This window comes from Epargyreus clarus, unplaced genomic scaffold (genome assembly GCF_041222505.1).
Source record: "Epargyreus clarus isolate Ecla_fem2 unplaced genomic scaffold, WU_Ecla_fem_2.2 ptg000034l, whole genome shotgun sequence".
NCBI classification, from domain to species: Eukaryota; Metazoa; Arthropoda; class Insecta; order Lepidoptera; family Hesperiidae; genus Epargyreus; species Epargyreus clarus.
The window spans coordinates 11,284,244-11,301,688 of record NW_027332239.1 but is presented as its reverse complement, the minus strand read 5'-3'; the positions used below and the strand labels follow the sequence as shown (position 1 = coordinate 11,301,688).

The window sequence follows — 17,445 nt, the reverse complement described above, 5'->3', positions numbered from 1 at the left end:
CAAGAAAGTATATACTTTTAGATAAATTCGATTTTACACACTGAAGGTCCAGGTTCGAATCTGGGAAAATATATAACCTCGAAAAGTCATTTGACTTACAAATAAGTAACTTTAACCATAAAAGATAATGTAAAGAGGAGAAAATTTACAAGCCTGAGAGATATCTAGAAAAAGTTAGCAAAGTGTGAAGCCTTTTCCTAAATTATGTAAATTGCCTAAATCTTTCTCACTTTTATAGAATTGTGAAACGAGGTGACATTAATAGTAATGTTGTCTCATAGATTAGTAAAGATTACTCACTCCTAACAAGAAAATGTAACCAGTTTTGACCATTTAAATTGTCACTGTCATCTATTTACGTGTTTGAAAAATATAAAAAATGTAGTTTCTAGATAATTTACGAATAAAACGATATTTCTAAAACTGGGTACGTTTTGAGAATTGAAATAGTTGCGTAAAAAAATTTTGCCACGTCTCCGTGCTAAAATGTCCCTAAAATATTTGAAATAATTATTTATTTATTACGTAAATTACGTAATTGTTACGTAAATTAGTTATTTATTCGTAAATTTTCTCTAAAAATGTTTTTATTTGTCAAGGATTCAAAAAAAGAACTTACTAAAATAAGCCGTTTGTGGCTTCATTCAATTTCAAGGTGGCGAAGTATCTTTACTAATCTATGGGCGAATTATCTTTACTAATCTATGTGTTGTCTATATTTAATTCCAGCGGGCGAAAGTTCCAGAATGCACGCCGCCGTGTCGTCGCGCGCAGCCGGCCCCGCGCACCACGAGCACGCCGAAGCGGGCCCCCGGGGCCGCTGGGAACGATGCAGACGGTTAGTGTTCACTGTAATTGTATTTAATTTTTACGTTAGAAAATAAGGCATTGAAAATTTAAAATTCTGAAATGGAAAAATGCTCCGTATTATAATAGCTACTTAGTATAGAAAGGACATTGAAGTGTTTCTTAAATAGGACCTTTTTTAACCCAAGGGCATAGATTAGTAAAGATTACTCACTCCTAACAAGAAAATGTGACAGTTTTGACAATTTAAATTGTCACTGTCCTCTATTTTCGTGTTTGAAAAATATTAAAAAGTTGTAGTTTCTAGGTCATTTACGAATAAAACGATATTTCTCCGCATTTTTTCTTCGATTTCGTGTTTGTGCACCACTTAACTTCACATGTTCGGCATTGTTCCGCGTAAATTACATCATGACAGCCATTGAATGGCTGACAGCCGTCTAAGCCATTTAATGGCTTCCATCAATTACAAGTCGGTAAGACATCTATACTTATCTATGCCCAAGGGTAATAGGTTTTTTTTGTAGTGCGGCTGTCGCAACAACGATACGTTTATTAGGATTTAGCGCTACTTTGTCCTTAATAGCAGAAGGAAAGTTATCCTAAGGTCTAGAAATACTTTATCAATATGGTGTTAGATAGGTGTTGCAGTTATTTTTGGTTACCTACTCGTTTGCTCCTTTTTAATTATAATAATTGCATATATAAGCCTTTGGTAAACGTCCTTTCAATGCCAGACCTATCTCAAAACATATTTAGAAAAAGAAAACATATTAAGTTGAAAACCTTTAAGCTTCGGTGTACTAAGTCAGTTAATAAAACTTTTGTAACGAAAATACATATCCATTGATGAAAGTCGACGTATAAAGAGATTCATGCATAGCAAATTACTACATTCTCTATTCCCGTCAATTCAGACATTTGCCCTTAGCGAACGTTCCTTTGATCACTGACACAACGCTTTGACTGGCGAAAGGATAAGGGCTTACGACGTGTAGATAATTTACTTACTTTTTGTTATACAACATAATTGTAAAAGCTGAATATATGTTGCGAAAACATGTAACTATGACTATAATAAAACTTCGAAAACCGCAATCGGAGGTGGGAGTAGCTCAGTCTGGCCATGTATGACGTCGTAGTAAAGTAATTAAGCTTTATTATGATACCACGCGAACTTGAGTCATGTTATGTTAGTTTGTAACAAGGAGAAGTTATTTGATAATATATAGTTACTAGTGGTGCCCGCGGCTTCGCCCGCATTTTAAAGAAATAATATGACACACATAAAACGGAAAATTTGTACCTGCATTGGAATGACAGTGGTGCCATCTGTCGAAAATTGGTCTTACCAACTCCCAAACCCTCGTGGGCTCTTGGACAACAACTTTGCTAAAGATCATCACTTGATCAAATGCCTAGTTTCGGATTCAATAACTACTTACGAATTAAAAATTAGTTAAAAAAACCTTTTCCCACGGACTAAATTGTGAATCTAAACCATTCTCAAGTTCCCTTGAACACACACAACAAATTTCATCAAAATCATTCCAGTCGTTTAGGAGGAGTTCAGTGACATACACACGCACATAAGAAATATATATCTATATAAAGATATGCATAAATTCTATATCATTTTATTTCAGTCTCTTACGCTTGTTTTATTTTTGATTTTTACCTATCAGAGATCGAAATTTGACAATGTCTAATATGATAAATTTCAATCGATGGATAAACATTGGATATATTAATTTTATTAATAACGGTAGTCTATAGTATATAAGTTACAATTACTTAACAACCTTTGATTATCGTCGAGTACGGTCGAACGAGTATATTGGTACACGGAATACCGCTCTGGTTTGCCGAATTAATGGATTGATTGACACAACAATAGTACTCGGTATTGCCATTTGAGATAATCATTTACCTACTCATTCCTCTTTATAAAGCAAATTTAACTATTAACAGTTATTACACTAAGTCCGTTTCTATACCTTATTGTTGAATCAGTGATCAACGTTCCCAAATAAAAGTCTAATTAATTCGATCTTTAGAATTACCATCTTAAGGATTACGAATTTCAATAGGTATCGTAGCAAGTTGTAAGAAATTGTTCGCAACATTATGAAAAGATAAACTCAACTCAAAAACTATTAAACCAATAACTCGCTTTTCATTGTTAGAAAACGAAATTATTCTTTGTTCTTATTTCCAGAAATCTTAGAAACTTTATTTTTTTGGAAAATTCCCGAGCTGCGGTATAGCTATAAAGATATTATAATCAAATCTCTTAAGGACAGACTTAGAAATCCAGACAAATATGTTTCAATTATGTTAGGTACCTAATCGTTTACTATTGGCAGCTGATTGAACAGGTGACAATGTCAAAGATATGCCCTCAGTCTATTTTCGTCACGTTCTATCTATCGTCCGACCGTGACCGTAGTTCGCGTGAAATTGGGCCCAAGACCGACCCAATAGTGCCAGCGCTTGCCAATCGACGTGTAAGCCTTATTCTTATAGATACACACGCGTAACAATGTCCTATTTGTTCACACGCTCGTATCTGCCCTTTTATGGTACCCTTAAATCTTCGGATAAATCTCCTGCGAGTTCGTCCTTCCGATATTGTACAATCGCACTGAAATCATTGTACAGTATATCAACAAACTGCAAAAAATCAACAAGCACATTGTTACATTCAACGTTCAAATTGAATTTCATATTGGATTGAAAATTAGATTTCGTTCGGCTCGTGTCAATTAGCGCCATCGATTGTAACCAAGATAGTGTTTTATAAAAAGAGTTTGTCGAATTAAAGAATCGAACTAACAATGTGCGTACATTATGACATTCATTTACGTACGCTCAGCACAAATAACACGTACACATACGTACACAGTAGTTGTATATGAACAAATTACAAAGAAAATATGCTCTGTAAGTGAAATTATTTCGTTTAGAAATTGAATTTAGGTCCAATATAATGGATTGTAGCTGGATTATTTCAATTTTAAGCTATTGTATGCTACTTCAGTATTTTGGGTCGTTCAATGAATATTGTTAGCAAAACTTGTTCGAACACAAAGAGCGATGTTTGAATTTTACATGATGTATTGAGCAGTAATGTGTCGTATGGCTGGGGGCGAAGGCGATTTATTATTTAAAAGACGCCATTTATAGGCGACAGGTAGACGTCGTAAGTTCTAGGCACCAGGCAGACAGCATCGCAGCGGAGTCTTAAGTTTTGTGTAGGTGGTTTAAATTATTTAAGAAATACTCGACTCGGTGTTACTGAAATATCAACTCGACCGCCTGCAGGCTGTATATGGGACAAGGTTGTTTGCTAACTACTAGTTTATTCTGTAGAAGTTTGCGTAACGGTTTGCGGTTCCAATTGTCGGGTTTTGTTCCGGCTACGATATAACGACATGTTATTTTTATTTTCATTCATGTCGAACTCCCACTAAAAGTTAACTTGGATTGGAAGCATACTTACCGTGTAAGCAATTGATTCAATTGTATTTTATAGATTTCGGGAAATTCTCTAAACGCATCGGTAAACTATTTAAATGAAAAAATATGGTAAGAAGTATGACCGACGGTATTCGATCAGAATTCGAGCTTTCCCTTAATATATATAGCTCGTATGTTCTATTTGCTAAATGGCGATCATCTATGCAAGGATTTTTGACTTTCTTTCAAGACAAGAACGTAGGCGTTTCCGCCAATCTGAGTGCTTCTTTACGTCACTCATGAAATTGAAAGTTAAAAAAGTAAATCCATTTTGTTTTGAGACTGAAAAGAAAACTAGAGGAATTCCTGGATGACATATCCTATTTTCTACCGCAACAATATTTAAAATATGTGTTATACAATTTAACATCGTGCGCGATCGCAGATGCATGCTGAGACCAACTAAATTGAAGCTTTAATTTAACATCAACGATATCTCTAATATCCCCGATGCTCATCGTTACGTGTGATGCATATTCATGCGACAGTCATTAAAGCGTTGCTAGAATTGATACCCTCATTGGTCTCGGACTTAATAGCTCGAGCTTAATGCTCGGTGCGATTATATTTCCTTGAGCAAAATGAGGCTATGTGATGAGAATAAAAATAAACGCGAAGCTCTTATAAGCACATTAAGAGAGTTCTGCAAGGCGGCAAGGATATGTGGATATTATGAATAACTTTGCCAAAAAATCCCGTGTTTGATGAAAATAGTAGTCAGTAGATCTGTTCGGACATTATATAATTTGGACATTCAGACATTATAGATTCAGTATCAATTAGATTTGTATATCAGTCATAAGGAAATGTTGAAATTAGATTATAAGTGTCATTCACACTAATTGGAATTAATTAATTGTCTTGATATAACCTACCATCTGATATTATTATTATCACCGGATTATAACGGAAGTGGCGACTAATCTACATACTAGTTTTACTTCTAAAACTTAGACACTATGAACAATATTAAAAGCCTTTAAAATCTTATTCATTATATTCAACAGTCTACAATAACAGAGTTAAATAGAACGTGAGAATGAGCCTTTGAGGTCAACATAGCTTCCGAGCCCTCGGGATCGCTTCAAGGTCCCGTTCTTGACCTCACCATAGTGCAAGGGCGCACAGGTGCTGCGATGAGGAAATTTCATAATAACCCTTTGTTCCTTACGTGTTAAACTTGTTTTATTAATTTGGAAACTTAACCGGCAGTTCCAGTACCAATTTAGATATCATTTCTCGTTGTCTGCGTCGAAATATATGCGAAATATAAGAATATGCTTGAAATATAACGTATGAAATATGTACCTACAATCTTTATTATAAGAATAGGTAATCGGCAAGCTTAGCTAGTTCATATTATTGTAAACTAGGAATTACAAAATAATATCCCAACTGCGGATTCCAAAGTTCCGAAATCCCAAAGTCGGACAAGCGTTATGCCCAAGAATGAAGCAAAAATACATATTACACACATACGCTGGAAATATTACTCTCCGCAGTCAAAAAAAAAAACAAAAAAAAGCAAAAAAAAAAGACTCGTAACTTTAATATCTTTATTATGAATTTATATTTTTCATATCAGAAATATATTACTACGCCAATATAAAATTCTCTCGTAGCATTTGACTTCTCCACATTTTAATTGATTCGCGTGACTGCGCGATATGCGTGCGAAATGCGTTTTCCTCATGAATAAATTCTAAAACATCAAACATATTTCAGTTCAGGTCTTCCAGTAGGAAATAAAAAAAAAATATAATCAATTTCATTATCACTCTGTTCGATCTTTGTGTAATTTATAACTACTAATCCAATCATTTAGAAGGTGGTAGAACCCTTTGTGATTCGACTCCGGCGACACCACCGCCACACCTAAGTATTTCGGCCTCATAGCAGCAATGTTAGGCGCTACTTTGTTCGGGTTTGAAATGTGTGGTAAAGGAGACACACTTTTCCGAGGCGTTCCAGCTTAGTCCTCGGGGGTAGCGGCGAATCTGTGGCCGATCACAGGTAGGAATATCTAATATCTAATGCTATCTGGAGTTGATCACATTGATGGGCGGCAGTGACTCACCTTCAGATGCATTCACATTCTATAAATCCATACGTATGTAACAATTATGACTAAAATACATACGTAAATTGTGTAATGTAAACATTATAACTCAATTAATTTCACGAAATATACGTGAAATGTTCTGAAATAAAAAGCTTTTTCAAAGATTGAAATCCTGCAGGATAGTACATAGTTTGTCTATTTTATTCAGCGTTGTATGTACAATGTACATTATTAGACTGTAGATTATGTAAACAATTTCAGGGACGAATATAAATATTCAGAACTTGTACAAAGTAAGTACAAAACATCAAACAAAGTTATTATATTTTTGCTTTACTTCTCCCAATAAATGTTTTGCCTATATTTTCCAATATTCAATCGCGACGTCTATTCGAAGTGCGTAACTGAAACAAAAACAGTTTGTATTTTCAAATTTTGATTTATACAAACGATTTCTATTATGTTATGTATTCGTTCAGTATTTTTTGTCGTTCTGTTTTATTCGTTGTTTCTATGAGGTTTTATTTCCAAAAATTGGCAGTCCTGTAGTGAAATGAATTTCGACTTTCCATGTCGGACGCTGTCCTTACCGACTTGTGACGTTTCCGCGTTTAGTTGCGTATAAGAATTTAATTATGGATGATTTCAACAAAAAACACATTGAGAGTAATTTGAAAGTGAACTTTTATTAGTTTGCAATTAATACCACTTTCTATCTTCTTGACAAAACTAACAAATCATGATTTAGATCGCCAAAGAACTTAATGACTATTGTCATTTATAACTAGTTGTCCTTTATTAACGCATTATTATTAATGTTTTTACTTATGCAGCTACCGTATAATCTAGTAATGTTGTGTTTTCATTATGTTCACATATTGGCAAACATGTTGTTCGCGAATGTTCTTGATTTCCCGCGGGAATTTTATAACCTCAGGATGTAAACAGTGTCTCACGTATATTAACGTTACGTAGTCTCTAGCTATAAAATATTAGAATTCGTATAACACATTTATTGTCGATAAGTACTCCTACATAAAATTATCACAAGTGAAATAGTTCTAGTTTACATGGAAATTTATAAATATAAATAACTTTGAAGTGTCTTTTGGTGATTTCAGAATATACAGCCTTCAACCAAGTTTCATTGATTGAAATAGGAACGAAATTTGATTTTATGTTGCAATCATATGTGTCATAACTAGATCAAACTATTTAGATTCCAATAATACTCATAAAAATCCAATATCCAATATACGAATCGGTATCTCTAAAGCGACAACGTAATCATAAAAGTTCTTTCTTTCATATTCGATCGTCGGCATAAAAAGAGATGTTAACGCGTTATCGTTAACTCTACAGGGCGTCAAAACTGTCAAAAATCCTTGACACGTAAGTTTATAAAAATATTACGGAACACTGAAGCCTCAGTAGGCAATAGTGTTTCAAAGTATATTATTTGTTTGCTATTTCCTACTTTAACTTATAACGAGCTCGTGGCCCTTTTCGATGGCGTCCCTTCGTAATCGTCGATATATAGAAGAAAAATAGATTACCTGAAGTCTATCTTATCTTTGCGTGAGTTTTCTCTCTAATTTCTTTTACCCACCGGAATTTTGTTTTCCAATGTTTTTTTTTTTATATTTGAACCTGACGATAAAGCAGACGTGCTACCTGATGGAAAGTAGTTAGCGTCGCCTATGGACATTTGCAACACCAGAGGAGTCGCCAATGCATCGCCGGCTTTGAAGGAGAGCTCTTTTTGCACCTTTTTTGAAGAGCCCCATGTCATAGCGCTCCGGGAATACCTCGGGAGGAAGCTCATTCCACATCTTACACGTCCGTGGCAAGAACGTCCGTGCAAACCGAACCGTGGAGGACCGCCACGAGTCCAGTTGGTGTGGATGGAACTTCATCCTTCGGGGAGTGGTGCGATGGAGGAATGGTGACGTAGGCATCAGGTCAAATAGTTCCTCGGAACACTCACCATTATAAAGCCGGTAGAACACGCAGAGGGAACCTATGTCCCTCCGTAAACTTAAAGGTTCTAGCCGATCGGAGATCCTCAGATCGTTGACGATTCGTATTGCGCGTTTCTGCACGGAGTCAATGTACAAAAATAATAATAAAATAAATCGGTACCCATACTAATTTGTTCGAAAGAAACTTATCTGTTTCGATCAGATCTCCGTTTGACGTAAACACATGTTTGGAACGCCTTTCTTGCTAATAGTATTTGTTTCTTGTTAAACATAATGCTGTCAATGTATTCTGTATTTCAGAGAATATGTATACAAATGTGTATTTTTAATTGCGAAGGTCAGCGACTCGTGCCGGCGTGTTGATCACATCAATAAAATCAGTGCTAATACAGATTCACGGGCGACGTGGAAAGTAATAAGCAATGCATTTTATGAAACTTCTAAATTTAGAAGAAGTGGTTTTCTCATACATTTAGACATAAAAATAAAAATAAGTAAGATATTATTTACAGGCAATGTTAAAACTAGAAAGAAAGAAAAAGTATACTATTACCTAACATAGTAGATATATTTATAGTCTTAATCCAAAACCTAATACAGAAATAAAACTATTTAATATGTCATACACGTTATCGGAGTGGTGTGTTTTTCACAAAATAAATATTTAACGATAATATTTATCTACCTTTATTTATCAGAGTTTTGAAAAAAAAAAAGATTTTGATACACAAACGTTTATTAGTGTTGACTGGTGTCCAAATTTATGTCACTTTGAGTATAAAATATATTCACTTTTGTTATGATGTTTGCTTACGTCCTAGACTGAAAGTAATAAACATCCTTTACATATAGTTCAGCCTGCACCTCGTGGTTTTATATGCGGTGAAATATTAATTTAGGTTATATTTTTATCTTAAATTTTTTTTCGTGGTATTTTATGATATTTGATGTATTAAGTTTTCTTACAAAGACTAAATATATGTATCAATTTCGTTTGAAAACTTCTATTGTTTGAAAACTTGCCCCATAACGAAAACCACAATAGAAGTTTTGTAATCAAAAACGTTCAATACTTTAAAGCTTTATTGAAACAACAATTTCAAAGAAATATTATAACACTTTTTAATAAATTCTAGAAGAATAAGGACTAAAGCGATTTATTTAAATTCATATTTTGCAGAGGTTAATGTTCTCATGACATTCACTGAATTTATCGTAATAAAAAAAATTGTCACGTAATATGCGAATATGTCTTCTTGTTTCAAAAACATTCGGAAATGAATGCAATTCAATATGCCTGTTTATATACATGCGTTTCTCCATGCATAATGCATTTTAATATTTAGTGAGCACATATCCCAAATATTGCTACTTCACCTACTAAATGATTTACGGAGTATCGTATCTTTTGTAGTATGTATCGAATCATATGAATCATGAGTGAACTTACAATACATTGATGCCATCTGTCAAACTTGTTCAAGCCATATACGTTCCGTCAACAATAGCCATTCAGATAATAATAGCTTACATTAAGATTATATTTTGTATGCCTTCCCTACTTACAAATAAATATTTGGCTTTAGTCAGGTGTCATCATCAAAGTATGTTAATGATATGTTTAAATTATGGAGCTTTAAATCTATTCTCATATCTATTCTCATATCACACACACTTCATATATACACACATAAAAAACATATTCACACATAAAAAGCAGCGCAAATAGTGTATTATACTGTAACTTTATGGACTTGAATTTAATGAAGTTCAATAAATTAACATTGTATTATGTCCTTTTATTATTATTTTGAACATAAATATGTACAAAATAATAAGTGTAGAATAGTTGATCACTTCATACCGTTTGTGATCAAATAAGCACCTGTAATCCGAGGCACGCAACTCTTAAAATGCGAACTCGAACTGTTGGAAACTTCGGAGACATGCCATTCAGAATTTTGAATATCATCTGTGACTGTTCAAAGTCAATTTTAATAAAGAAATGTTTAGCTACGAAATTCTTGTTTAATCATCGAAATATTTATCGAAAGTTTTTTCAGTCTTTCAATTTACGAAATACATTTCGAATAGGCTACATGTCTCATGTCAAAATTTATTACTAAAGTGTTTATTTCTTATAGCACTTCTTATCTAAAATCCTAAATATATCGATATGAATTCATAAAGGTAGAAGTGTCTTGAACATATTCAATTTTAATCAATCTCAAAGTACCCACATCGATATAGTATTTGCAGAAATAAAGATTGCGCAACGATATTGTGCATATTTATTTCACTGGGCACTTTGGCAGCAAAATTGAGCCAGTAATTTGAGTCTTGTTACTAGTATTAAATCAACGTAATATCAACTAAGTCAAATTATTAACATCAGCGCTCAGTAATGGTCTTGAAACTTGACAAAGATATGAAATTATTGCGGTAGTTGTGTTTCGTACAAGCCGCAAGAAGAGAAACGTTAATGATAGTTTGGAATTTCTTCCCTTGCGTATTTTGCAGGTCATGTACATTTCGCTCCCGTTCATTTTACGCGCCAGTTCGTTCATTGACACGCATTCAAACTTCAATATTACTTTAATCGTAGGGTTGATTTTATATCCGAGAAGTTAGTTTTTGTTTACTTGACTCCTTGGGAGGCGTGTTTTATTTTAGTTATCATTTTACGAGTGTATTGTGCCGTCGACACATGTTGAACGGTCGCGTGCGCGGGCGCAGGTCAGTCGAGAGCGCGGGTTCGTTGCGCGCGTTTATCTCATCAATGATTCTATCGGGATCTCCCGAGCAGAGGGCGGGAAACGAACATTTTTTTGTTTTATTTCGCATTCCGGATATGTGATTTATTGAGTGGCTAAAATTCGTCGATCTCAATCAGCCGACTAAAATTAAGTTTAGTCGTAATACTGCTTGAATTGAATACATCGACGGTTAAATACATACGGACAGTAACATAAAGTTCAGTTCTGCGGTTCAGAAGTTTGAAAAAAGTGATAGAAATTTCTTTTTTCAGTTTCCTCGGTGCGGGGTTAATTAAACGACTTTTTCGACGAACGATTGGACGTCGGCATCAGGTCTTGTGCCAAGCGGCCAAGCGGTCGTCGGCGTTCGCATATCTTTAGTGTCAGCCGAAGACACCGACCCGCACTACCCACATGCTTTTTGTATACATTCAGTATAGTGAAAACAAAGAAGCAACTACTCCTTTCTTCCTGTGTTTTACGTTTTTCTGTATACTAGTAAACTTTTAGCGATTTTTATTACTAGCTGTTTATTGCGTCTGTCGCGTGGCAGTCCAAGTTGCAATCTGTGTAAATAACTGGTGTCTGCTGGAGAAATGGAAATGTTCGTGGTGCAAGACGGACCGATAGTGATTTCTTGGATTGTGTTTCTATTGTTGATATGCCGATGTTACTATCAAATTGGTGAGTGGCTTTTGTCATTTTCACAAAATAAAATATATACAGGAATATAAAATTTGTTTTCTGAAAGATTGACCTAAACACACTTTTTATAATTTATAGTACTTTTGCCTTGTGAATTAAAAGTTAAACTTAAGTTTGTTCATACATATATGGAGTAGGTTTTTTATTCCTCTGTCAACTTATAAAAATATACGATCAATATTAAATGTATGTCATACGTGGCAATATAATCGATGTGGTGGTATAAAGTTTTCACAACTGTTTCAATATTCAAAGTGCATTCAGTATAATAGATACACGTACAACACAATACAATATGTGAAATACGATTTCTTTGAAAATCCATTAAATCGCGCAATTTTTTTCTACAAATGTATAGTGTCAGTGCCATCGACAAAGCCAAGTACCTACGTACACAATCATGTAAGCCTTTAACAAACTATTATATATATATCTGTCCGCTTGGGGTCGAACCCGGAACCATCCGTGTGGTAAACCGGTATGGTAACAACTGCGTTAAGCCAGCCGTCAACTAACACTTATATATCTTCTTTCAAAAGATACTCTCTAGGCATTTCATTGGCAGTGGAGTCGGTGGGCTGGGTTTGCGGTTTATTACACTTGAGGAGTATTCATATCACAGTGAACTGGTATTACAAGTATAGAACAAGTTAGATCTAAGGTAACTTTGTATTCGGTGTTTCGTTGACCTTTTCCTTGAACTTGCAAGACTCATTACTGTTGACATATAAAAATATCTTGGATAGGTACTAATCGTCAGGTTATATCTTGTATTTTATGGAAAATATTGTTGATATAATCCTAGGCAATGCATTAATTGAAGCTAAAGGAAACAAAATAATAAAATTTAATTTGTTGGAATATTTCATCGTCTAGTTGTGTTGTGTAGGCATCGCGCGCGGTATTGACACATCTGTCAATTTGTCAGTTTGTCATTAGTAACGAATGGCAATGCTGCGTCAATATCGAATTTAGCCTGTGTCGTCTGTATAATTTGTAGTGCATATGTGCGTAGTTAGCTTTTGAGCGATTAACGATTTGCGATTAATAACTATCTCCTGTATGTTGTATTTTACATTTGTGTAAGAATTTTGAAGGTGGTAGCACCCTTTGTGGTTCTACAACTGAGACACTACCGTCACCCCTATTTCTGCTTTATAACGTTACTGTTAAGTGCTACTGTGTTGAATGTTTCAAGGCGTTCCAGCAACGCATCTGTTGGCAACCTCAGATAGGATCTTAATCATATCTGAGGTTCATTACAGATACATTGGGGGGCCGTAGCTACTTACCATCATGCTCGTTTGCTACATCAATCTTATAATAATGTATATGTTATATAAACTTTTTAACTTGAAGTTATTTGTTGTTTCGGATGAAATTTAAAAGATCCACTAGGCTGTGGCTAGTTTAGAACCACGTGGCTGTACACAATAACAAAACGAAACAAAACAGACCCGTAAGGAAGCCATGCGGCCAAAATAGCGACAGCTACCTAGCTAAAGTAGATCAGGATATGTAGAGGATTTAGGAGTCAGTAAGCCTTCTTGTCTGAGCCACCTATAAAATGCATTTTAACTGAACTCAGTTATTTTGCGCAACTGTGTAGTTCACTATTCGCCAAGTGGGTTAATGTGATGTTTATTCATTCGGTATTTATACTTCCGCGTACAAAATGGTCGACCGAAACGATAAAATAAAAATTCTTTGATTGTTTTGATTGGCTTTCTTTCACTGACGTTTTTTTTTTGCCATCTAACGTCTACTGGTTATTCCACGTATTTAGTTCCCAGACTTATCCGACTCAATTTGTTATACAAATTAGTATTACTAATTCCTACTGGGTAGACGCGACTAACAAAACAATATATTTATTCATTGTTTAAAAAATACTCTCAAAATAAATTCTTCATAGATTAAACTTTACAATATCAATTTTACGATTGACGCGCCAATCTGGATCTTCTTCGTATTTTTTTCTGTAGTCGTTTTTAGGATCGGATGCATTGTTTATAGCGGTCGTTTGTCCATTAAATGGGTCACGTCCGTTCGTGCAATGCAATGCATTAAAATAGGAATGTCGTCGTCCAATCTAAGCGAATTATAACGAATGCGCTAAGAACTGTTTTGGAAAATTGCTGAGGTTTTTTTTGTTTCACTACCAGTGGACAAACTACGGTACGCATAGAAAACATGCGTTCCTGGCATATGCCAGGAACGCATGTTTTCTACTATTCTTAATATTTTGCCATTAGCGAAGTGGTCATACCCTTTACAATTATGTACTTAAGTTCATACTACGTTACCTTTATTTAATACGAAAATACGAAAAGTTTGAAATGTTAAATGATACCTAATACTTATTTTGTAAAATGTCTGGTAATTTCATGATATGTCAATTTCTACGATTCGGCTCTAACATACACACGTGTGCTGATCGGATATTCAAATGTATCACGTAAATCGAGCCGTGCGTGATTTATCGCGACACGATTTACAGGGAAGTGGACTCGATGATACAGTACCTACACATTAATTCAAGCATTGTTATATAATAATTCATATTAATTACTTTTATATAATATATTTATCTGTTCATTAATAAATATAACTTTTACTTTATAATTTTTTTGTTTCTTGGTAACTGCAAATCCTGTTAATATTTAATCAACCAGTAATATCGTGCCGGTTTTCATTAAGCCGCAAAATAAGACCGTAATATAGCATGTTCTCTGAGCTTAGTAGGTATTATTAAATTTATTTCCGAGCTTCAGATTATAGCTTCGTCCACGCTTACCTTCTCTTTCATCTTGTTCTATAAACCTGAGATAAACGTAACCTAAATTTTACTCCCTATGAAGTCTTATTATACATATTTATTTACGTGACAATCGATTCAGTTAATTCGGCGTTAATGAGCTTTTGAGATTTTTTATCGTGTAATTAAAGTGATATGAAATTAAAGGCACACACATCTTTTATATTTCTCTAAATCTATCCATGTAACAAATTGTGAGAACTTCCAAGCCCAGACTGTATAGTACGAGTACTTATTCTGAGTGCTCTTTCTCGTTTCATTCCATAAAAAATCGTATTTTAACTCTATTCTTAATTCATCATCTGTTCTTAATAGCATATTCCTTCGAGTCTGGGTTAAAATATTTGTGATCGTAATCTGGTACAGTTAAACCATTGTAATCCTTACTCCTTACTAATATTATAAATCAAAAAGTAACTTTGTCTGTCTGTCTGGTTGTCTCTACTTTACGCCTAAACCACTGAACCGATTTTAATGAAATTGTGTACAAAGATAGTCTGAGACCCGAGAAAGGACATAGGATAATTTTTATCTCAGAAATCCCATGGGAACTAGGGATGGCGATTTAAGATCGATTGATCGGAGAATCGATGTTTTGGACCAAAAATATCGATATTTCGATATTTTAATCGATATTAGTAAGGATTGAATCGTAAACTATGCATTTAATCAAGTGGATAGTGATGCAGATGATCTTTTGCAAAGTTGTTGTCTATGAGCCCACGAAGGTTTGAGAGGTGATACGACCAATTTTCGCCAGATGGCGCCACTGTCATTCCAATGAACGTACGAATTTTCAGTTTTGTTTTGTTAGTATGTCAGATTATTTTCTTTTAAACGCGGGCGAAGCCGCGGGCAAAAAACTAGTAAAAACTAAATTGTACACTTTGTAGTTACACGGGAATACATGATACACGTGCGCGATTTCTAAGCTGCAAGTGACATTTTACAATGTAAGCACGTTTGTGAATGAGCGCTGGGACGATGTATGTAACTTGTTTTCATTTAAACATAATAATATGCCTGGCTTTCAAAGAGTGTCGTTATAGTGGCAGTAGCTACAGTTCAATTTTTAAATGAACGTAACGAGATACGTTGGTAAAATTTTATCCTTACTAATATTATAAATCCGAAAGTAACTCTGTCTGTCTGTCTATCTGTCTGGTTGTCTCTTCTTGACGCCCAAACCACTGAACCGATTTTAATGAAATTTTGTACAAAGATAGTCTGTGACCCGAGAAAGGACATAGGATAGTTTTTATCCCGGAAATCCCACGGGATCTAGGGATGGCGATCTAAGATCGATTAATCAGAGAATCTAAGGTAAACTACGTATTTGATCAAGTGATGATCTTTAGCAAAGTTGAAGTACGAATTTTCAGTTTTATGTATGTTAGTGTGTTATATTATTTTCTTTTAAACGCGGGCGAAGCCGCGGGCAGAAACTAGTTTTCTATAATTTTCATATTCATTACTTTCCGCTATAGTTTAGATCCAAAATTTTTGTACCATGTGTAGGTATATCATTTCAAATAAAAAAATCTAATCCTCTTTTTGTCCTTTCCATTGTTCTGTGTAATCGTTTCTAGCGTCTCCACTCGTCAGATGTAGGTGACCCGGTTGAAGCTATAAACAGATGCGGATTACGATGTGCATCGTTTAATCCCTCAGATTCTTACACACATAGTAAATAGATTCTTGTACATGGGTTGTGGTAGAATTCTCACAAATACCTCTAAATACACATACTTTATTCTTAGAGCTTAATCCTTACTTCCTTTCTAATATTATAATTTCGAAAGTAACTCTGTCTATCTGTCTGGTTGACTCTTATTCACGCCTAAACCACTGAACCGATTTTAATGAAATTTTGTACAAAGATAGTCTGAGACCCGAGAAGGGACATAGGATAGTTTTTATCGCGGAAATCCCACGGGAACTAAGGCTGGCGATCTAAAATCGATTAATCGGAGAATCGATTTTTTGGACCAAAAAAATCGATTATTTTAATCGATATTAGTAAGGATTGAATCGTAAACTATGCATTTGATCAAGTGATGATCTTTAGCAAAGTTGTTGTCCATGAGTTCACGAAGATTGGTACGACCAATTTTCGCCAGATGGCGCCATTGTCGTTCCAATGAAAGTACGAATTTTCAGTTTTATGTATGTTAGTATGTCATATTATTTTCTTTTAAACGCGGGCGAAGCCGCGGGGAAAAACTAGTGTTATCATAAAACAAAGTAACTATACAGAGTAGTCAAAACGTTAGCAATTTGCGTTTATGAGAGTACCTAAGATTTGAATAAACGAAGGGTTAAAGTATGAAGAGCAATATCGTAACCTACTTTTCCAGAGGGGAAACTTGGTTTATATAAAAATATCCTGTGACAGTTTAATAAATATTTTCCTTGCTTTTCATCTGAAATATACGAGTAGCTAAACTTTTGCGAATATGTCAGATGAATGTTGTCAGAGTCAATTGCGACTTCCATGTAGGGTGCAGGAAAATATCATAAATTCATAAAATAACCCGCACCAATGATGTTTTCAAATCGAAGACGCTTGACATCTACCAACCAGTGCGGTAGTAAACGGTGTCTAAATCCATTTTTAAGAAGAGCACTGAGCTAGTTATGGTTCAACGATAATAACTTTTCCTTATTGAGATATTTTTCCCCAAGTTTCATACGATCTTTGTAGCCTTCTCAGTCGGAACTAGGTGACCTGGTTGCAGTGGGCAGCATTACGAATTGCATACTTTAATCTCCCGGATTACTGCGGATCTGCAAGCG

The 17,445-nt window shown here is 34.7% G+C and overlaps 1 protein-coding gene across 9 annotated transcripts in view; it reads left to right on the top strand.

Annotated features, from left to right (window-relative positions):
• Positions 1 to 17,445, top strand: part of Svil (Supervillin) — a 224,932-nt gene that overhangs the window by 53,911 nt on the left and 153,576 nt on the right. For 7 of the 9 annotated variants that reach the window (XM_073091492.1, XM_073091491.1, XM_073091489.1 and 4 more), the window contains one exon: positions 730 to 838. In XM_073091492.1, coding sequence (XP_072947593.1) covers positions 730 to 838 — 109 coding nt within the window. Of the gene's footprint in view, positions 1 to 729; positions 839 to 11,621; positions 11,811 to 17,445 lie in introns of those variants that run through there. The other 2 variants (XM_073091496.1, XM_073091495.1) reach the window with 1 other exon arrangement.